The 21,693-nt window shown below is 56.9% G+C and overlaps 1 protein-coding gene across 1 annotated transcript in view; it reads right to left on the reverse strand.

Moving 5' to 3' along the window:
• Window positions 1–21,693, reverse strand: part of HMCN2 (hemicentin 2) — a 148,045-nt gene that overhangs the window by 81,806 nt on the left and 44,546 nt on the right. The window contains exons 15-22 of the mRNA XM_039229423.1: window positions 20,021–20,170; window positions 12,668–12,856; window positions 12,110–12,205; window positions 11,695–11,822; window positions 9,875–10,019; window positions 6,139–6,251; window positions 5,867–6,026; window positions 4,015–4,180 (exon numbers count right to left, since the gene is read on the reverse strand). Of these exons, the coding sequence (XP_039085354.1) occupies window positions 4,015–4,180; window positions 5,867–6,026; window positions 6,139–6,251; window positions 9,875–10,019; window positions 11,695–11,822; window positions 12,110–12,205; window positions 12,668–12,856; window positions 20,021–20,170 (1,147 nt within the window). The remainder of the gene's footprint in view (window positions 1–4,014; window positions 4,181–5,866; window positions 6,027–6,138; window positions 6,252–9,874; window positions 10,020–11,694; window positions 11,823–12,109; window positions 12,206–12,667; window positions 12,857–20,020; window positions 20,171–21,693) is intronic.

Genomic DNA, 21,693 nt, shown 5'->3' on the forward strand with positions numbered 1-21,693 from the left:
CCCCCCCCCCCCCTCCCCCGGGAGCTGGAAAGCTGGGGCCAAGGCCAGGAGCGCTCACAGCTGTCCCGGCCATACATCAGAACCACAAACAAACACTGTTGCCTGGAAACGCCACCTCCCCCAGCATCCTGGGGCTCAGTCACAGGACCGGAGCCACCAGGAGGCTTCTGGCCACTGCTCTCAGCCCAGCCCTTTCATTTCTCAGACGGTAAGACTGAGGCCCAGAGGGGGAAGGGTCTTGCTCGCATTCACTCAATGAAGTGGGGGCAGGGCTGGGCCAGGATCCCCGGTCTCTTGCCGCGCGATGTCACTCCAGCCAGAGCCCGGTCTCCCTCTGGGCGCCCTTCCTCTCTGACGCTGCTGCGGCACGGGCCTGGGCGCACGAGATTGCTCACGAATCCTGCCGACGCCAGTTCTGAATCACGGCTCTGATGGTCTTTTCACAAGCAGCAGGCCTCACAGGGTAAGAGGCACCATTCCCACCCTCAGACTCAGTTGTTTGCTTTGGGGGCTCATTTCCCGACGAAATGACCCAGCAGATAAAGAGGAGCATTTGGGGGATGATGTTCCAACAGCCCATTTATTACCGCTGAAAACTGGCAACGGAGTGCGTGCCCCAAACAGAGGAAGAACTTAGCAACCGTGAGAGCTGAGCGCCCTGGAATGTTCCTTTGCCCTTTACATGAAAACCAAGTGACGAGGGCCAGGATGAATCAAGAAAATGGGTAAACGGGGGAAAAAAACCTATCAATGATGAAGGCAGAATAGAGGGTGCACGAAGTTTAATCCTAGCAAAGCATCTACGTGAACAAACTGGAAGAGGTTGTGGGCAGAGGTGAGTGGTTGAGGTTCAGTGAAACGCAAGCTCGTACCACTCTTGCTGTGAGGACTTACTTACAGAGGGCAGAGGAGCCTAGAATATTCTCTAGCCGCAGAGACAGCAGCGGCCGGCCTGACCTTGGCCCAGAAGCCTGATACAAATGCGGCAGCGTGTTCTCTTGACTGCGTGCACGGCCCCATGTGTTTGTGTCTGTGTCTGCGTGTGCTTACGTCTGTGCGCCTGCCCGTGCGTGTTCACGTCTGTGCTTATCTGTGTGCACATGTGTGTATGTTCACATCTGCTCACATCTCTGTGCGCGTGCGTGTCTGTGTGTGTTAGGACCCAGCCGCGGGAGTCGGGAAGGTCAGGATCCCAGGATCCACACCCCATGTACTGTGTTTCCCCCTCTGTGCGCTGGGCACGGTGCATCTCACCCCAGCCACCTCCAGGAGGGCTGGGGAAACGGGGCCATCCCGCCCACACAGAAATGGGGGAGGCCTCCGAGACCCCCCCACATCGCGGTCCGCAACCTGACCGCCCACAGCGCTACCGGGGTTACAGCTCTGCTGGCGACCGAACCACAGCCAGCGCTGAGAGCCCCTGGCCAATGACACACGAGGTCAGGAGAGACCGGCCCCCGGCCACCGTGGAGCAGGTGCTGTCTCTTCGTCCCTGAGGACAGAGGAAGGAGCCAGGCAGTTCACCAGGCTCGGCCCACCCCGAGCGGGAAGAGGAGGGTCTGGGCCCCGGAGGCCCACAAACACCTGTGACGCACTGAAATAAGTTCGGAAGCTTCCAGAAGGGCAGTCTGGAAGGCAGCGGAGCCTTGGGACTTCCCCCCTACCCTGGAAGAAGGAAGAGGGGAAAGGGCAGGGGAGAGAGGGAGCGGGCAGACGGCAGCCCCTTCCACACCCAGCACTGCCACGCTCCACTCACTAGGTGCATATTTCCAGGGGTTTTTAAAGTCTCCATCTTCTGGCTGAATGGTCGTATGACTAAGGGCAGCTGTGCGTCTGCAAGAAAGGCTCAGTTCTGGGGGGAGGGGGGTGAGGCTGTGGGAGCCACAGGGAGGCCCACAGAGCCAGGGGGAGCCAGGGCCTGCGAATGCCATCAAAGTTGCTGAGGTCACTCCCTGTCACCAGCAAGGGCAACAACAGAAGCTTCCACTAACAGATGGAGGAACAGACAGAAGGTGGCCTTTCCACACAAGGGAGCATCATTCAGCTGCAAACAAGAATGAAGTCCAGGTCCAATGCTGCAACGTGTTGAATGCAAGGAACCAGACACCAAAAGCCACATGTTACACGATTCCATTTCTATGAAACGTCCGGAATAGATAAGCCCCCAAACAGAAAGCAGGAGGGGTTGCCATGGGCTGGGGGTGCCGAGGGGCAGGAATGGAGACGGCTACCAGTGAGTGTGTGGTTTGGGGGCAGGGTGCTGGGAATGTCCTAAAAGTGGCTGTGGTGTGGTCACACCCTCCTGAACACACCAAAACCCCGGAATTGTCCTGCACGTGAATTACATCTCAATAAAGCTTGTATATTTTTAAAAATAGGTGAGAGGGATACCTGGGTGGCTCAGTTGGTTAAGTGTCCGACTTCAGCTCAGGTCATGATCTCGCGGTTCGTGGGTTCAAGCCCCACGTTAGGCTCTATGCTGACAGCTCAGAGCCTGGAGCCTGTTTCAGATTCTGTGTCTCCCTCTCTCTCTGACCCTCCCCTGCTCGTGCTCTCTTTCTCTCAAAATAAATAAATACATATATATTTTTTAAAAAGCTAGAAATGAGGCCTTAATGAATAGCAGCAGCAATAAAACGGTATCAGAGGGAGCCGCTCTCCAGCACCTAATGATACCTAAGCATCGCGCATCCCTGCCGGATCGCAAACAGTGAGCGCTATTTAAACAACGTCCGCTTTACAGGTGGAGACGCAGAGGAGAGAAGGAGGCAGCCCAGCCGGTGCGTGACTAATGTGACAGCAGCTGTCGCAGCGGGGGTCCTCAGCCAGGTGGGATGAGCTCCGGTCTCAGCTCCTCACCCAGCCCCAGCCCCCAGCCCTCCCCCTCCCCCCCCCAGGCATCTTTTCATCCTCATTTAGATAAACTCCTGGAATCTCGTAAACCTCCGGGGACCGCTGCCAGCCAGCAAGGAGCGGGGAGCACAGGGGAGCAGGAAGGGAACAGGGCTCGGGATTGCACAAGCGGCTGCCACAATTTATGGCTCCCGGCTGACCTATTAACACATCGCAACGAGGAGGGGTGAACAGATGGGTACTTTGGCTCCTCGTTCCAGCCGTGAGCCATAAATAAACAAGCGCCCGGCTGGCCGCTGCCTCCCCAGAGACAGGGGGCTCCCCCGGCCCCCCACCCCCAATCCCACGACACGCAGCGGCAGGGACACCACGGCCAGGCATGGGCCCCCAGCCGCCTTCAGGGGTGCGGGCTGCAAGGTCTGGAAGGGCTCGCCGCACAGATGTCCTGAGATGCACAGACACACGTGTGGGTGTCAGCAGGGTGCAGGGGGTGCGGGCGGTGAGACCTTCTGGGTCTGGAACTTCTCAAAGACCTTGCCAGGACTGATGTCACTGACCAGCACCTCCCCCGCCCTGGGCTCAAAGGTCAAGAGCCCCGGGAGTCTCCAGGCCCTTCTTGTCTGGAAACACCATCTCCCCCGGGCCTGCCGGGGGGAGGGGGGGGGCGGGGAACGGCCTCCCTCTCTGCCCACTCTCTGCATCCCAATGGTGGGAGAGAAGCTGAGTCAGAGAGCCCAGCCGCCAGACACCTGGTCTGAGAGGCAGACGAGGACGCGGCACGTGACAGGTGGGACGCCATCCAGCAGGGGGTGGCTCTTTTCTAGCTGGGTGACCACGAGCGGTTCACCCCACCTCACTGAGCCTCAGTCGGCTCAGATAACAAGTGCAGATTAAAGGAAATTCCGCACGCAGCCCCCAGCGGCCGGTGCGTGAAGCGCTGGGCACATGACCTTCAGAGGGGTCTCACCCTGGGCATCTGTGCTCTCTCAGGGACCCCCTGACAGGCTTCAGGGAGGCCATGGACAAAAGCACTGCGTGTGAACTTGAATACGCACCCCGCCCCGGGGTGACACTGGCTGGGTCACCAGCCACCGTGAGGACAGTTCCCTCAAACCCCAAGGTCTGCCCATTTCCAGGTCCAAGGGCACTTGATCGGGTTACCTGTCGGTGGTGGGGGGCACAGGGCGGAGGTCCTTGGTCCAGGTGACCAGCGGGGCTGGGGAGCCCTGGGCCTCGCAGTCCAGGGTCACCTCATCACCAGCCTTGGCTGTGACTCTCAGAGGCTCGTCTGCATCACGTGACCCATTCACACGGATCCTGGGTTCAACTGTTGGCGGAAGCACACGGGAGACTGTGAGGCGAGCAGGAAGCTGCTGCACGGAGACCAAAGGGGACCAGGATGGCCGTCCCAGGAAGCGGAGGTGGCAGTGCCACCCTGGGAGGTGCAGACGGTGGGCGGGCTCTGCCCTAAGGAGAGAGTGCAGGGGTGGGGGCGGCCGGGGATCCCGCGGCTCCCCCAGTCCCGGCCTCCACCTCTCCACCAGCCTCCCTGTGAACGCTCGGCTTGCTTTGATGACCCGGACACGGTCACTCCTGCTTCAGCGTCTCCTACCTGCTAGCTTCTCCTCACCCTGCTGTCCCCTCCCCGTGGACATTCTGGCAGCTTCTGTCTCATCTTGTCTCCCTTCTCCCCCAGGCGTATTCTCGGGGTATCAACCACCAGCTGGTGCACAGTATCCCTCCGGCCTTCTCAAACTCCGAGCGGGGGTTTATAACAACTCGTGCACATCACCGCTTTCTTGTATCAAGCTCAAGGCTCCTAATGACAGAGATTACCCCGTCCCCACTACATTTACCCCTCCCTACACCCCCTACATTTCTAGCCAGCCGCTCGGACACTGACAGCACCAGTACATGTCTAAGCAATACTAACTAAGCTAGACGGGCGCCCGGGGGGCTCAGTCGGTTGGGCGTCTGACTTTGGCTCAGGTCATGATCTCACAGTTTGTGAGTTAGAGCCCCGAGTCGGGCTTTGTGCTGACAGCTCAGAGCCTGGAGCCTGCTTCCGATTCTGTGTCTCCCTCTCTCTCTGCCTCTTCCCTGCTCACGATCTATGTCTCAAAAATAAATAAACATTAAAAAAATTTTTTTTTAATAATTAAGCTAGCCAGCTGGAGACATCCAGACAGACCTATGCAGCCCTCACACGTTCCCTTATACATTTGTTTAGAGAGAAAATCTCCCCTTTACAAAAGAAATTTTTTTGCAGTATATAAGTACTGGTTGTAAGAGGATATATAGAAAAACTCGGCTGTGTATTTGCTCGTTCATGCCAGGCAGTTCCTGAGTGCCCAGCTCCGGGTGAATGCGGGGAAGCAGCAGGAAAGGAGACAGAGGCTGCCCTGTCCTCACAGCATTAGGGTCCGCAGGGAACACTGGTACCAAACAGCTCAGCACACAATTAATTATCTAATCATAGTTACAAAGGGGACATTCCAGAGAGTCTACGGCAAAGTGACTTGACCCAGTGCAAGGAGTCAGAGAGCAGATATCTGACCAATGGAAGAAGCCAGCGGGCCCGAGGGGGGAAGGGAATTCCAAAGAAGGAACTGTTCGTTCAAAGGCCCTGAGGCAGGAAGGACCATTTAAGAAACTGAATGGAGGCCAGAGGGCGGGGCACAGAGAGTCAGGGGGAGAGTGGTGGGCAAGGGGGCTGCCAAGGTGGGAGGGGTCCAGTGTAGGGCCAGTGTCTTTCCAAGGCTTGTGAATATGACGACTTCCCACCACCAGCTTACAAAGGGCTGAGTGGAGCTGCTCTTAGAGCATGCACACACCGCGGAGGGCAGTGCGCTGGGCGAGGACAGCTTTGGTCTACGTGCCCTGCGGATGGGAAGAATTGAGAGGCAGGACTGACGGGGGTGGGGGTGCAAGGAAGGTCCATGTAAGGTCAGCTTGCCCCTGCCTTCATGCCTGCTAAGCCCCTCTCCCAGGACAGGGGGTGGCCGTCACTCACTGTTGACAGAAAGCCGCATCTCCTGGCTGGAGAAGCCCACAGCGTTGGTGGCTGTGCAGACGTAAGCCCCCGCGTCCTGGGCAGACGGCTGGGCGATGACCAGGGTGCCGTCCTGGCTCACGTTGTAGTGGGGACCCATGGAGGTCAGGGCATTGGATTCCTGCAGTAGAGTTGGCAAAGCCCCATGGCGATTTGCATAAGTCCCCTCCCATGATGCACTGGGCCCACTGGTAACCCCTCTGGTTACCCTTAGGATAACAGGCTCCTCCTACCTTGGTCCAGGTGATGGTGGGGGTGGGGACTCCTGAGGCCACACAGGGGAGGGAGGCAGGAACCCCTTCATTGGTGACATGGTGGGTGGCCACGGGCTGGATTCTAGGGGGTACTTTCAAAAACAAACCAATATTTAGGGGTGCCTGGGTGGCTCAGTGGACTAAGCGTCGGACTTGGGCTCAGGTCATGATCTCACGGTTTGTCATGATCTCACAGTTCGTGGGTTCGAGCCCCGCGTCGGGCTCTGTGCTGACAGCTCAGAGCCTGGAGCTGCTTTGGATTCTGTGTCTCCCTCTCTCTCTGCCCCTCCCCTGCTCATGCTGTCTCTGTCTCTCTCTCAGAAATAAGTTTAAAAAAAATTTTTTTTTAAACCCCAACAATTTTTAAAGCAAAGGTTCAGAGTGGCATTATTCACAATAGCCAAAAGGTAGAAAAGATCCAGATCCAAATGTCTATTGACTGGATGATGGAGAAACAAAATGTGGGGTACACATATAAAGTATCTTTAGCTTTGGGGCGCCTGGGTGGCTTAGTCGGTTAAGTGTCCGACTTTCGCTTAGGTCATGATCTCGCGGTTCGTGGGTTCGAGCCCAGTGTCGGGCTCTGTGCTGACTGCCAGCTCAGAGCCTGGAGCCTGTTTCAGTCTGTGACTCCCTCTCTCTCTGACCCTCCCCTGCTCATGCTGTCTCTCTCTCTCTCGTAGAAATAAATAAAACATTTAAAAAAATAAATAAATAAAGTATCTTTAGCTTTAAAAAGGAGTAGGGGCGCCTGGGTGGCTGTTGTTGAACCGACTTCAGTTCAGGTCACGATCTCACAGTTGGTGGGTTTGCGCCCCACATTGGGCTTTGTGCTGGCAGCCCAGAGCCTGCTTTGGATTCTCTGTCTCTCTGTCTCTCTCTCTCTGCACCTCCCTCACTCAAGCTCTCTCAAAAACGAACATTTTAAAAAATATTTAAAAAGGAGTAAAAGTCTGAGGCTTCTGGGCAGCTCAGTCGGTTGAGTGTCCGGCTCTCAATTTGGGCTCAGGTCATGACCCCAGGGTCATGGGATCGAGCCCCGTGTCAGGCTCCGAGCTGACTGCGGAGCCTGCTGGGATATTCTCTCTCACCCTCCAGCCCCGCTCACTCGCTGTCTCCAAAATAAAAAATACACAATCTCAAAAAAAAAACCTAAAAATGAATAAAAAGGAGTCAGCGTCTGATACATACTATTAACACAGAAGAACCCTGAAAACATTACGGTAAATGAAATTAGCCAGACACCAGAGACAAATCCTATATGATGCCACTTACAGGGGTCTGGAGACATGGCAAATTCAGAGACAGAAGGTAGAGTGGTGGCTGCCAGGGGCTGGGCGACAGGGAAATGGGGAGCTAGTTAGTGTTCAACGGGGCAGAACCTCACGTTAGGACGATGGAAAAGCTCTGGAGGCAGACGGTTGTGATGGCCACGTTGTAACTGGAGGCTTTAAGGCTGTAAGGTTTATGTATATTCTATCAGAATTTTAAAAAATTACTTCAACAAAAGCACACAAGGGGCACAGTATCTACAGCCACCACTTTAAGGAATTCATGCCCCGGACAGAGGGCAGCCTGTGCCTGGGAACCAGTTGTGCCACTTCTTTGCTCTGGGACTTTGGATCCACCACTTAATCTTCTGGTCCCCACATTCCCTCATCAGCAAAAAAGCTCATTAACTCCAATTCCCTGCCTGCTCTCCAGAGATGGACAGATGAGAAATGGCAGAAAATAGTATTCACAGAACACAGTGAACTGTAAAACAAGTGCCAAATCCATTCTGGGCACCATCCAGATGTGCAGGGTGGGAGGTGCGGGGAGAGAAACCGGGTGTGGACAGGCCGGGAGGGGAAGCCAGAAGCCAAGGGCTCTCTCTGCCAGGAACATGGAGACCCACCCGTTAGGGAGGAAAATGCCCTTCTAGACCCTCCCAGGCGGCCAAAGCCTGCAAGTCCATGACTACTGTTGAATGGAAGTGAAGTGGCCCAAGAGGCCAAGCTTGGTGGCGCCCAGAGCCAGCCCCAGGGGGAGGCTGTGCTCGCAGAGGAAGGCAGCCTCGGCTGATCCTGAGATCCTCCGGAGTTACTCGCCTTTCTGAGCCTCACTTCACAACGGGGAGCCTTTTAAACCCACCTCCTGAGTAGTTATGAAAATTAAGGGAAACCCACACAGAGCCTCGCTCAGGTCTGGCACATGACGCACGCCCAGGCTTTGATCACTACTATCCGTTGGAGTTATGAGGAGGCAAGATACCTTCAAGACCCAGCCTCCTTTGGAACTTTGGTTTCCCTCTAGAAAATGGGGAACAATGCGTTCTTCCTGCTCATCCTCGGGGGAGAAGTTGTAAAACAAATGTTAAAAAAAAAGATTATTAACATACTTGGTAAATGACAAGATATAACCAAACTTAGTTTAAACCTCTCATCTTCTATGATAAAGAATGGTCGTGGGACACCCGGGGTGGGGGGGTGCTCAGCCGGCGGAGTCTGGCTTCGGCTCCTGTCATGATCTCATGCTTCAAAAATTCGGGCGGGACCCCCCCCCTGCCCCCCCGTCAGGCTCTCCACTGTCAGCACTCACTCAGATCCTCTGTCTCCCCCTCTCTCTCCGCCCCTCCCCTGGGCGCTCTCTCTCTCTCTCTCAAAAATAAGCAAACATGAAACAAACAAACAAACAAGAACAGTGGTACCTGGATGGGTGGGTGAAGGGAACAGGACTCTCCAGCACTGTGGGTGGGAAGGTGATTGGGTAAAATACAGTAACAGCCCTAAAAATGTGCAATCAGTCAAAACTCAATTCTACAAGAATGGGTTTGTCCTAAGGAAGGAATCGGGCATGTGGGCAAAGGTGGAAAACAGCCGTTAGCCCAGGGTGTTCACAGTGGGGAGAAGCCGGACATGACGGGGCAGGTGAGATGCTCATGGTTCTCCAAAGAACACATCGTCTTAAACTGAACCTTCCGACTAGTTATTCACAGAATACAATGCAGTCTATTGTCAAAACAAACACGCAGGAACACAATGTAAATATTTCTGCGTATATGCATATGAAGACTCTATAGATAGATGGATAGAACTGTAGCTATGTAAAGAATTTATATACAATGTATATAAAGGATGCATATATTACGTAAAACATATTTACATATAATGTATATAAAGCTATATATAATTTATGTCACATAGCACTCATTACATAGATGGTGTGTATATATGTGTAAGCTCACACGTGTGTAAAGCATGAAAGATACACACCCAAATGTAGCAGTATTCTGGTTCTTCTTAGCTTTTGGTGTTATGGGAGTGTTGCCTTTTACTTGTCCAACCTCTACATTACCTCCAGGGAAAATGCACTATTTGTGCAATTTTTTTAAAGTTTATTCATTTATTTAATTAAAAAAAATCTTTATTTAATTTTAAGAGACAGAGAGAAACAAAGCACAAGCAGGGGAGGGGCAGAGAGAGAGGGAGACACAGAATCGGAAGCAGGCTCCAGGCTCCGAGCTGTCAGCAGAGAGCCCGACGCGGGGCTCGAACCCGCGAACCGTGAGATCATGACCTGAGTCGAAGTCGGATGCTCAGCCGACTGAGCCCCCCCCCACCCGCCAGCGCACCTTGTGCAATTGTTCTTAACACAGGTGTTGAAGATCAAGTTCTCCTCGTGCGTCTCCCCGTCCCATCACCCTCCCACCCCTACCCCCCACTCCAGGACTCACCCTGGACAATGAGCTCCACGTCCCTGTGCTGAGAGCCAGCCGTGTTGCTGACCACGCAGCCGTACCTCCCCGCATCCTCCTGCAGTGCCTGGTCCAGGTGGAGGCTGCCATCTGCCCGGACCGAATGCCGGCTGCCAGGTGGGAGCTGGTGAGGGTGAGAAGGCCCCGGCTTGAACCACAGCCCCACACGGAGCCCGCTGAGAAAGAACACTCTGGAAACCACACTGCCCACCAGGCCAGGGGGAAGCAAGCTGGACCGAGAGGCCAGGGGTTTGGAGAACTCCCTCCCCTTCCCTGAGTCTCCTCCGCCTCCGCAGACCCTCAGGGCTAGGTGACCTTGACCCTGGCACACCTCCAACCCCACTCTCCCACTGCCGGCCAGACCAGTGGGCCGATAGGAGCCTCTCCCAAGAGTACAGGGTTGGGGCGAGAGCCTGTGCTGAGCAGGGGCTGGGGCTCCAAGGCCCTTCCACACTGAGGCTACACGGAGGAGGGACAAATTTCTGCCGGGAAAGAACAGAGCCACAGGAGCAGAGCAGAGGTGTGGCCTCATCGGATGCGGTCCCAGAGAAAGAAGCAGAGACAGTGGCTTCTGGTGACTGCCCAGATCTGTCCCCATGGGGACCAGGGAGCACTGGTCCAGAATGGCGCCCGGGGTAACCTTCGTAAAGATGTCTAGCCTGTCCATCTTTGGTGAGGGGTCCTTTTAAAATCTTTCCACCAGGCCCGAGCCCTCTTCTGGGGTCCTTGTCCCTGTCCGGTGAGCCCGGCCACACACAGGGCACTCGGCTATAGGTGGTGCCCCTGCACTTAGTACCGGGCCCCCTTGGGCTGAGCAAGCTGGAGGGGGTCCCTGCTTGCGGCGCTGGGCAGCCCTACACGCACGCGTCCACCCGGTGTGACCCCTGAGCTGAAACTGACCCCGCTTCTCCACCGGCCCCCTGGCCTGGCATCAACGAAGCACGGGGCCCTGTTTCCGCACCTGCCCATCAGATCCTACTCGGGAAGGCTCCTAACAGCCACAGCCCCCCCCCCCCCCCCAGGGCAGGGTCCTCCTCGGGGTCACGTCTAATCCCACAGGTTGCAGACTGAGTCGTCAGCACAAGCAGCCTCTGCAAAGCCTGCACGCTGTCGGGGCAGGGCCCCGTCTGCCCCGCACCAGGGTCCGAGGCCAGGACAGCAGGAGCAGAAAGCCAGCCACACAGCCGCTACCTCCCGGCGTCTGTCCTGCTGCAGCGAGGGCACTTCTGAATGGCCTCAAGGGCACAAGGACCCCAGGATGTCTGAGGCTCAGGCCCAGGAACTGAGGAAAGGGGAGGGGCAGAGAAGTGGCCACGAGAGGAGAAATAGACAAAAAATAGAGGAAACCAAATGAACAGGAGCGGATGTGCCCAGCTACGTAGTCAGGGCACATATTAAACTACAGGCCCCACCTCTGCCCTGCAACCGTCAGAATCGGGGGGAAGAAACCACCCTGTGTGCCCCCAAATTTCCTGCTCCCCAGCCTCAGCACTAAGGGAGCACACGATCTTCCTACTGCTCCCCAGGGACTCCAGGGGACCCCCCTAAATTCCTGCTCCCCAGCCTCGCCTCTAAGGGAGCACGACGTCTTCCTGCGGCTCTCCGGGGAGTACCGGCAGCCACAGAAACCTTGGCAGGGTCTGGGCAGGTGACGGACGCTACCAGCACACGTACCAGAGAAGCTTCTGGAAAGAGGCAGGAAAGAGAGGGAGGAAGAGCACGTTCCAGACGGAGAAAAGAGCAAAGCAGAGGCCGAGGGATGAACCCGACAGCCCCCTCGGCCCCCAGCCGGCACTCACAGGCAGGCCGGCCTTGAGCCAGCGCCGCTCCGGGAGGGGCCTCCCCGCCAAGATGACGCAGGGCAGGGACACCGGCTGCCTCTCCAGCACCCGGACAGTGGAGGCACTGCTGGCGATCTGCGGTGGGGCTGTGGGGAGAGGAGCCAGTGTGGGTCACACTAGATCCCCACGGGTGGTCATCGGGGGGACAGAGACCCCCCCCGACTCCCCCCCACCCCGGGGAAATGGAGGAAGCATCAGGATAGGGGATCCTCAAGGGTCGAAGGGCACCCTTCCTGGGGCACGTTGGCCAGGAAGCAGGGATCCAGATGTTCCTGCTGGGGGGCCTGGCCTGGACACATCTGTCCCAAAGGACAGGCGGCCACAGCGAGGGGGCCTCCCCACCAAACCCCCCTCCCCAGATCCACCAGCGAACCGTGTCCAGTCACGACAAGCCGGGCCTCCGCCCGGACCTTCCCGAACACGTTTTGAGCTTCACAGACATACAGGGCCTGGTCTTCAGGGACCACACCTGCAAGGCAGAAAGAGGCAGGCCTGACTGGGGCGCCACCGCTCCAGCCCCCCACCCCCGCCCCGGGGACAGGCAGCCCTCAGCACAGCCCAGCCCTGCAGGGGTGAGGTAGGAGGGTGGAGGGAGGCAGCCAGGCCTTGGAAGGGTGGGAAGTCTCCCGCCCCCCAAGCTTATCTATAGAATGGGGAAAATTTACGAATCCCGACTTCATAAAGCCGGGGGGTTTGGGGGGTGGGGTCGGTGAGGTCACGCCAGTGCCTAGGATCCCACCCACATGACAAGCCCTCAGGCTTTTGTCATTGTCATGACTGTGGCGGGTTCAGGGCAGGAAGATGACTTGACCAGAGTCAGCCGGCCAAACTCCGAGCCCGCGTTGGCCTCACCCACGGTCAAGGCCAGGCATCCCCGTTCTGCCCCGAGCCTTCGGGCCTGGGGAGGCACTCAGTGCCCCCAGTCCCTTACTTTCAAAGAACAGCACTCCTGAATCAGGCTGCCGGCTCCTGCTGCCCAGCCTGGGCCCCAGCGGTTGGTCATCTCCACGGTGCCAAGTGACCAGCGGGGGCGGGCGGCCCACGGCCCGGCACGTCAGGAGGGCACTCCTCCCCAGCTCCACGGTGACATCCCGCGGCAGCTCCATCAGCCGGGGCGCATCTGCAGGGAGGCGATGGGTCGGCCGTGCCCGGTGGCTGAACCCAGCGTGCCCCCAGAGGACGGATCCCGCCGCCCGCCCCCCCTCCCACTGCTGGAAGGTTCCCTTTCTCTGGACCTCGCCCTCATCGACCTGGGGCTGACTCATCTCCAGGGCTCCGGGGCCAACCTGAGCTTGGAAGGATCCGGCCCTGAAGAGCTCTTAGGGATGAGGCAGAGGAGAGGCCTTTGGCGCGACGAAGCTACGGAGGCACTTCATACCCCTGCGCGGGGTCACGGGAGCCCCACTATGGCTGGCCGTTCAGGGCCGGGGGGGGGTCAGGGAAGGGGGCAACTGGTCTGCTCCTGACGGCAACGTGTCCTGGTAAGCCCACCTCTGAGAGGCTGAAAATCCAACTCCAGCCACAGGCGCCCCGCTGCCTGGGCGGCTCTCCCCTCCCTCACCCTCCTCCTGGACCACAGGGAACTCCCTCTTGCACCTGTCCTGAACTTGGGCAATCATTCCCCGACCCCCGAAGGGCCAACACTGTGGGGAGATTATAGGCCACCTTCGCTCTCTTCTCTACATCTCTATTTGCCAAAATTTTGGTCACGAGTCTATAAAACTCTATCCCAAAATGAAAACATGCGTATTATAAACAAGGTGACCTTACACTTTACGATCTCAACGGGCCACCGGAGCATGAAAAGGGCCATACTAATCATGCCCCGAGGCCCAGTCCTCAGCGAGGTCTCACCTGAGTCCTACAAAACTCCAGCAATACGCAAGAATCTATTTCCCCCCAATTTTTCCTCCACACACCCCAAAGCTCACGCCCTGCCCCAGGGCCGCCGCCACCGCTAATAGCTTGTAGTGTTTCTTCTACACTTTTTTTGAAGTGTTGTCTGACGTTTATGATCAGGAGAAAATAAGTTGTTTCCCAAAACAGACTCTCGCAATCCTTTCTGCCCTCCTGCAGGCCAGGAGCAAGTCCAGCTCCACACGGGTCCAGGCCTTGCGCCCCGCAGCTCATGGACATCGGTCTCAGGTCCCCGTCCCCAGATCCATGACCAGGAAGGTCCCCCAGCCTTTTTTTTTTCACCCCGGTCTGTAGCATCCGGCGCCACGGAAAAGCCTCCACCTCATTGTTCTGTTCGCCTCCCTCCAGAAATCTCCCCCATTTCCATCCAAATCATGACATCAAATTTCCCTCCTGGCCTAGGGATTAGGGAAGTTCCAAGGAGAAACACAACTTGGAAAATTATCGCAAAGAGGACCCGACGGTCCTGGACGTGACCTCAGACACCGCCCGCACGCCTCTCTTTCTCACTGGGGCTTGGCCACTGCTGAAGGCCAGGATCCCAGAAAGCCTCAGACAGGGCCGTTGGTCCAGCAGAGCCCTGGCACTCCCAGAACCTGCCTTCGCCGGCTCCGCCCAGCCAGACACCCCCTCCTTAGTCCCCAAACAGCCCATCTTGGTCTCCCGACTCTGGGACCTTACAAAGCACCCTCTTCCCCATCCTCCTCCCAGACCTGAATGTGCCCCTGGAACAGGACCACCGACTTACAATAGTTAGCAAAGAACATAGACAAGAAGGTAGCATCTAGAATGCCTACGAAGTGACAGGCATGGTGACGGTGCTTTTAGAAGCATAATTTCATCAATACCCCCAATAAGCTCATGGGTGTCATCACAAACCTATTTTACAGATGAGGAAACTGAGGGTCCGAGAGATTAAGGAAGCTGGCAAAGGGCACAGCTCAAAGCCAATGGAAGAGGTGGGGTCAGAGCTTAGGTCTGGCTGCTGCTGAGGCCCAGTCTCTCCCCCACCGCACCCCTGTGTCCCCCTGGGGCCTCGGGAGCAGCTAGGCTGCTGGCTTCAGCCAGAGCCGCACCCGCCTCTTCCATCCTTTCGTTGGGGCGAATCCCAAAGCAGCCAAATCCCGACTCGGATCCTGCCCAGAAAAACTCTGACTCAGCCTCAGGGCACAGCCACACGCCCCTCACCCCGTTCCTCACTGGAGCCCCCAAATAAGGCAGGACCCCAGAATCCTCATATGCCAGGGCTGAAGTTCCTCTGATCACCTCCGTTACAGATGGGAAACTGAGGCCCGGAGCAGGGGCAGGGCTGGCTCCGAGTCCTGCAGCATGTCGGTTGGGCCAGTGCTCTTCCCAGGGCCTCATCAGAGAGGCTCAGCCACCTCTGCCTTCCAGGCCCCTCCTCACAGACTCTCAGGTGACCCCTGCAGTAACCCAGGGAGGGACAGTAACTGGCTCCCCCTCCTGCCTCGGCCTCGGTCAGGTTTTGTCCCAGAGACCATCAGACATCGCGGCTCCACCAGGGCTCGCTGGAGAGGCAGCGTGTGTTTGTGGGGGCGCAGTGTTGGGGGGGGGGGACTTGGAAGACCCAGCAAGAGAGGACAGCCCCACTGAAGGGTGCCGGCCAGCAGCCTGGGGCGGGGGGGCAGGACAGGGGCGTCCAGCCACCCCGAGGGCCGCCTCCCCCTTCTCCCTGCTTCCCCTCCTCTGCAGAGGAGTTAAGGGGTTTGGTTAACTGGGCCCAGCAGGTAGGGCCACTCCCCACCTCCAGGAATATTTGGAGGGAGCGGGGAGGTCCCCATGGATTCTAACAGCAAAGTGACCATGACAGAGGTGATGACTCTCCTTCCTCCTACTCGGCCACCAGGCCACCGGCCTAAAGGCCAAAAGCCTGGGCTGGGCCCTTGCACCGCCTCTGCATCGTGGATGAGCCCCGTCACCACTCGGGGCCTCAGTTTCCCCATCCAGAAGGAGGTAACTATTTTTACTCTGCTTCCAATACCTTAAAGTTCCCGGGTTCTTCATCTTCGTGTGGAGACCCTGCATTCCACCCCCGCCCCTCCTCTCCTCTGCCTCCCCCCCAACACACACACACACAGTTTCCGCGGCTCAGGGCCCTGCGGCAGGGCTGGTGGGGATGAGACAACTCAGGAAGGAGAGCTCCAGTCTGTCTTGACCTTGGCCATGAGTAGGGAGAAGGTCAGGGATCCAAAGACTACACAACAGGGCAAGGTGGGCGACGGGAGCGGCCGGCCTCGGGTCCTGCCCTGCGTGCAGAGGGAGAGCCAGGGGGTCTCTGGCGGCGTGGGCTCCGCAGCCCCCTTCCTGGGAAGGCCCCTCTGCGCCTGGGCGGGGAGCCGCGCTCCCACCAGCCAGGGCTGCGGGAGGCCTCTCACGGGCCCCTTCCCTCCATAAAAAAATATTAACAGTTACATTTTCTGACCACATCCACATAAAGGCACACATGGCCCAGTCTGGATTCCTCTATATCTCTGTAGCTACCCATTTGGCTCCCTCTCATTTTAAAAGAAACTAAGATGGGGCGCCTGGGTGGCTCAGTCGGTTTAGCGGCCGACTTCGGCTCAGGTCATGATCTCGTGGTTCGTGGGTTCGAGCCCCACGTCGGGCTCTGTGCTGACAGCTTGGAGCCTGGAGCCTGCTTCAGATTCTGTGTCTCCCTCTCCCTCTCACTCTCAGAAATAAATAAAAGAAACTAAGATCAGCACAATATCCTGGGCCGCGGGGTCCATGCCTGCTGTACCTGATGGGAAAGCCGCCTGTCCCAGAGCCCAGCACTGGTTCCCTCCCGCTCTCCCAGGCTGGCCACAGGCTCTTTGCACCCACCCCCTACCCAAAGCATCTGCTCTTCTCCCCTGTTCATCTGCCCGATGACCAGGGGCTTCGGGCTGGGAACAGAAAGAGGAGTGAGCATCCTCTTATCCTAAATGAGAATCCAGCAGGCGCGGATAAGAGCTCAGAGCAGCTGTTCTCAGGAAGCAGGAAAGGCACTGAATTTGGGGCAGGTCTGGCCTGCCGTGGAACCCAGGCACCAGCCACGGGACGCACCACGCCGCCTCACTGGGCCCCCGTCGGCAGGCGTGTTGAGTATTTACGCCATCCGAGCCCCGAGCATAGCGCGTTGTCTCATTAGATCTCTCAAGAGCCCTATGAGCAAGGCTCTGTGATTATCACCCCAATTCACAGATGGGGAAAGAAAGGTTCAGGGAGGTCAATGACCTGACCAAACAGGCAGCATGGACCTTAGACGTGGATGCAGGACTCTAGTCTCCCGCGTCCAAGGGTGACGCACAGGTGCCTTGCAGGCGGGTGCCCCAGCGCCGGCACTCGCCTCCCTCCCTCCCAAACGCCACCAGGAAGTCAGTTCCCAGCTTAGCAGCAGGAGGTGGGCACAGCGCCCAGCCGTTCCCGGCCCTGGAAGGTTCTGCCGGCCTGGCTTGGAAGCCTGGACCACAGCTGCCATCCAGATGGGCAGGAAATACGATTTCCCACCGCTGCTGCCAGCCCTCCCCAGGCACACAGGTGCTGGGCCCCTGGCCACCCCCTCCCTGACCTAAAGGCCACAGGCCACCAGTGGCTGAGAAGCCTGCCTCTGGGCTGCCCGCCATCTCCTCCTCGGACACGGCCCTAAGGCCTACGTCTGACAGGTGAGGAACAGGACCGGAGAAATAAGGCAGCACTGGAAAGAAACCAGACAGGAAGCAAAGGATGACTGCCTGTAACGATGCCAAGGGCAGCCCTGCTTGGGGCGCCTCCTCTGCTCCCCCAGAACCTACCGGCTGTTTAACAATGACAGCAGCACTGACCAGAACCCAGCAGGCCCCCGGCCTTTCTTATCTCTCACTCATCCAGTGTCTCGGAGAAATTCTGCCGATGAGAACTCAAGGCTCAGAGTGGGACGGCAAGGTCCCAGCTCAGCCGGCTGGTGAGCGTCAGGAGGGAGTCCACTGGACCCCGAGTTCGGGCCTCAGCTCTGCCACTCGCCAGCTGTGTGACCTTGGGCAAGGCACTTAACCTCTCTGTGCCTTGTTTTCCCCCTCTGTAGAGGATATAATGATAGAACCCCCCTGAAAGAGTTGTGAGGATTACATGTCTGTACACACAACACGCGCGCAGCCGGTCCTGGTCCGTGGCAAACTTCGCAGAAGTCCCAGCTCATGTTTTGATCATTATCAGACGCTAAGCCGACAGCTTTCCACACCCCGCACCCCACCCACAATGGAGCCACACAGTGCACTCCCTACAGGGAAAGTCTAAGCACATCCCCCTCCTCCCGAAAAACTCTCACCACCCCTGCAGGGCAAAGCCAGGCTCCTGGGGCTGGCGGTGGCCCACAGCAGGTAGCAACCTCCGGGGCACCCCTCACCCCCTGCTCTGTCTCGCTCCCTGGCTGGCTACTCTCGCCATGGGGAGATCTGCACATGCTGTTCCCTTTACCTGGAACACTCTTCCCCAGCTCGCCAGCTGACTGACTGCTTCTGGGTTTGCATCCGACATCACCTCCTCCAGGAAGCCTTCCCAGCCCCCAGGGTTGGTTGGGCCCCTTCTCTGGGCACCAACAGCTCCCCATGGATACTACGTGCAAATGCTTGGTATACTGAGTGTTTCTACTCGTCTGTGTGACATCTCTGACCTTGATGCCAAGAGCAGTAGGAAGGCAGATGCCGAGTCGCGCCCACCACTCTGTCCCCAGCACAGGGCCTGGCCGCCTGGAGACCGTGTGCTGCAGGAATGAATGATGGAACAAAAAAATGAAGGCCCAGGGTGCCCCGAGCCTGGGAGGATCCAACCCTGGGATGAGACCAGCATCGTCAGGGCCAGAACCTCCTACTCACAGGGCTTGCTCTCCCCCTGTCCTTAGAGAGCCCCGTGGGCGTCCCACCAAGTCTAGACACGCACATTCTTGATTCTCTGTGCTTCCCCAGGACTGCTAGCACCCGGCTTCCCCACCATGGGCAAGGCGAACCCCTCGGAGCCCAGTCCATCCCGGCTCGGCGCACCAAGGAGCTGTGCCCATAACTTCGAGCAATTCCCATGACCCGGGGTCCAGGCCTGGACCTTAGACATCACGACAGTCACAGCCAAGGCCACACACCAGCCGCATGAGAACACAGACTCCCTATCTGTAAAAGGCCATAATCAGCCTTTATCAAGCACTCAAGGTGGGCCAAGTCTTGTGCTAAGCTTTCTATGCCTGATTCCACTGAAGGCTCCCGGCAACCCTCACGCCACGAGCAGCCCCATCTTACAGATAGGAAAGCTGAGGGTCAATGACTCAAGCAAAGCACATAGAGGGTAAGTGATGGAGACAAGATGGGACCTCAGGTCTCAGGGATGACGATGCCCAGACAACAATGCCTCCATGGGAGGCAGCCTCCACGACAGCCCCAGTGACCCCTATCACCTGGTAGTTGCAGGCTTGAGTAGCCCCTCCCATCCCCACGCATGAGGGTTGGTCTCTGAGACCAACAGAATCCAGTAGATGGGACTATAGGTCACTTCCAAGTCTGTGGTTGGTTATAAAGACTGTAGCTTCAGGGCACCCGGGTGGCTCACGCTCACTCTCTCTCTCTCTCTCTCTCTCTCTCTGCCCCTCCCCTGCTCGCACTCTGTCTTTCTCAAAAATAAATAATAAGGGGCCCCTGGGGGGCTCAGTCGGTTAAGTGCCTGACTCCTGATCTCTGGTCAGGTAATGATCTCACTGTGTGTGAGTTTGAGCCCCACTGCGCTGGCAGTGCAGAGCCTGCTTGGGATTCTCTCTCTCTGCCCCTCCCCTGCTCGTGCTCTGTCTCAAAATAAATAAACATAATAATAATAAATAACTTAAAAAAATTTTTTAAAGATTGCATCTTCCTTGTTGGATATTCTCTCCCTCCCTCTCTCTCTCTGTCTCTCTCTCTCTCTGCCCCTCAGCTACCTCACTCATGAGAACCCACATCAGGAGAAGCCCTCTAGAGAATCCCACATGGAGAATGAACTGAGGCTCCTGCCACTAGCCACTGGAGTGAATTCAGACGGGGCCCTCTAGCCCCAGTCAAGCCTTCAGATGAAGCAGCCCCAGCTGACGCGTTAACTGCAATCCCGTGAGACCCCCCCGAGCCACAGGCACCAGCCAAGCCACTCCCAAATCCTGACCCTCCAGAACTGCAAGGTATAAATGCTTACTGTTTACGCGGCACAGTTTGGGGCCAATTTGTTACACAGCAAGAGGTACCGCGTCTTTGGTCCCGTGTACGCTGGATCCAGGTTATATTAATTCCACCTTGCGTTCTACACGGTAGAGCTCCCTCCTCCCTGCTCAGGGGCACGGCAAAGGGGGAGGGGCAGGTGGGGCCAGGTGCACACTCACGTCCAACCTCCAGCCGGATTTCCGCAGAGGCCTCGCCTATCTCATTGACGGCTCGACAGGTGTAGACGCCAGCATCCCTCTCCCGAGCTGCCGGGATCCGCAGCGTCCCAGAGCCAGAGCCCCCGGGACCCAAAATCATTTCAAGACCCCCTGGACCAAAGGAGAGAGCATCGGTCAGGGGCCCACGGTCACGGGGGGGGAGGCCGGGATGTCAGGCTGCTTGCCGAGTCTTCCTGGCTCTCGGCCCCTGTGACTGCACTAGGCTGGGGGCTGGGAGGGGTGAGGGGGGACGGGTGCTCCCCGAAGCCAGTGTGCCTGTCCTCTAAGGGGGACAGAGTTTCGGTTTTATAGGGCAAACAGAGCTCTGGTGACAGATCTCGGTGACGGTCGTACAGTGATACGAATGTACTTAAAACTACCGAACCACATCCCTAAAAAGGGTTAAGACGTAAAGTTTGTTATTTGTATGTTACAACCATTAAAGACAATTTTTTTAAGTTGGAAAAAGGCTGCGGCCCTGCGGGGGACAGGGGGGCCGTCCCTGAGCTCTTCTGTGGACCAGGAGCGAGACCCAGCCTGTCCCCCTACATACAATGGGCTCAGCACCCACCAACTGCTTGCTTGGGCCTCCCCACCGGGTCCCCACCCTCCACCCCAGGTCCAGACCGACTGAAGTGTGGGTCAGCTCTGGGGGGGCCTAGGGTCGCCCTGGGATGAGCACACACCCCACCCACAGCTGCCTCTCTGAGGCCTTACCCCGGGGGGGCCTCCGGAAGCCCATCCCCGGGGCTCCCTTGTTTCTTCTGCTTGCTCTCTGCATCCCGGCTCCTGCCCCTGACCAGCTCCCCTGATTCTGACCTTCCTTCTACACGTTAATTTCATTTTTTATTTTTATTGTGGTAAAACGTACGTAACAAACAACTATACCATTTTCAGTGTTCTGAGTGTCCGATTCCATGGCGTTAAGTACGTTCATGTCATGGTGTACCTGTCTCCAGAACTTTCTCGTCTTCCCAAACTGCAACTCCGCCCTCAGTAAAGCGTGACTCCCCCATCCCCCCACCCCCCCGTTCATTTTTTTCAAAGGAAAAAGATTTTTAATTGTGGCCAAAAACACACAACAAAATGGAGGCGGGGGGGGCACCTGGGTGGCTCAGTCAGTTAAGCGTCCAACTCTTGATTTCGGCTAAGGTGATGATCTCACGGTTCATGAGTTCAAGCCCCGCAGTGGGCTCTGTGCTGACAGTGCAAAGCCTGCTTGGGATTCTCTCTCTCTCCTTCTTTCTTCCCCTCCCCTGCACTCTCACTCACTCTCTCTCAAAAATAAACTTAAAAATATTCTTTTAGAAACAAAATTTACCATTGTCACTATTTTCAAGAGCACAGTTCTACGGTGCTACCTGTATTTACGTTGCCATACAACTTGAATTCCACTTCTTTTTAAGGCTGAATAATAGTCCATCGAGAAATGCCCTTTTAAAAAGGGGCCCCGGACCTCATCAAGATTAAAAGCTTCTGCACATCCAAGGAAACAACCCAGAAAATTAATAGGCAACCAACGGAATGGGAAAAGATAGTTGCAAATGACATATCAGATAAAGGGTTAATATCCAGAATCTATAAGGAACTCACCAAACTACACGCCCGAAAAACAAACAACCCAGTGAAGAAAT

This window comes from Hyaena hyaena, unplaced genomic scaffold (assembly GCF_003009895.1).
Source record: "Hyaena hyaena isolate Hyena2069 unplaced genomic scaffold, ASM300989v1 scaffold_38, whole genome shotgun sequence".
Taxonomy (NCBI): Eukaryota; Metazoa; Chordata; class Mammalia; order Carnivora; family Hyaenidae; genus Hyaena; species Hyaena hyaena.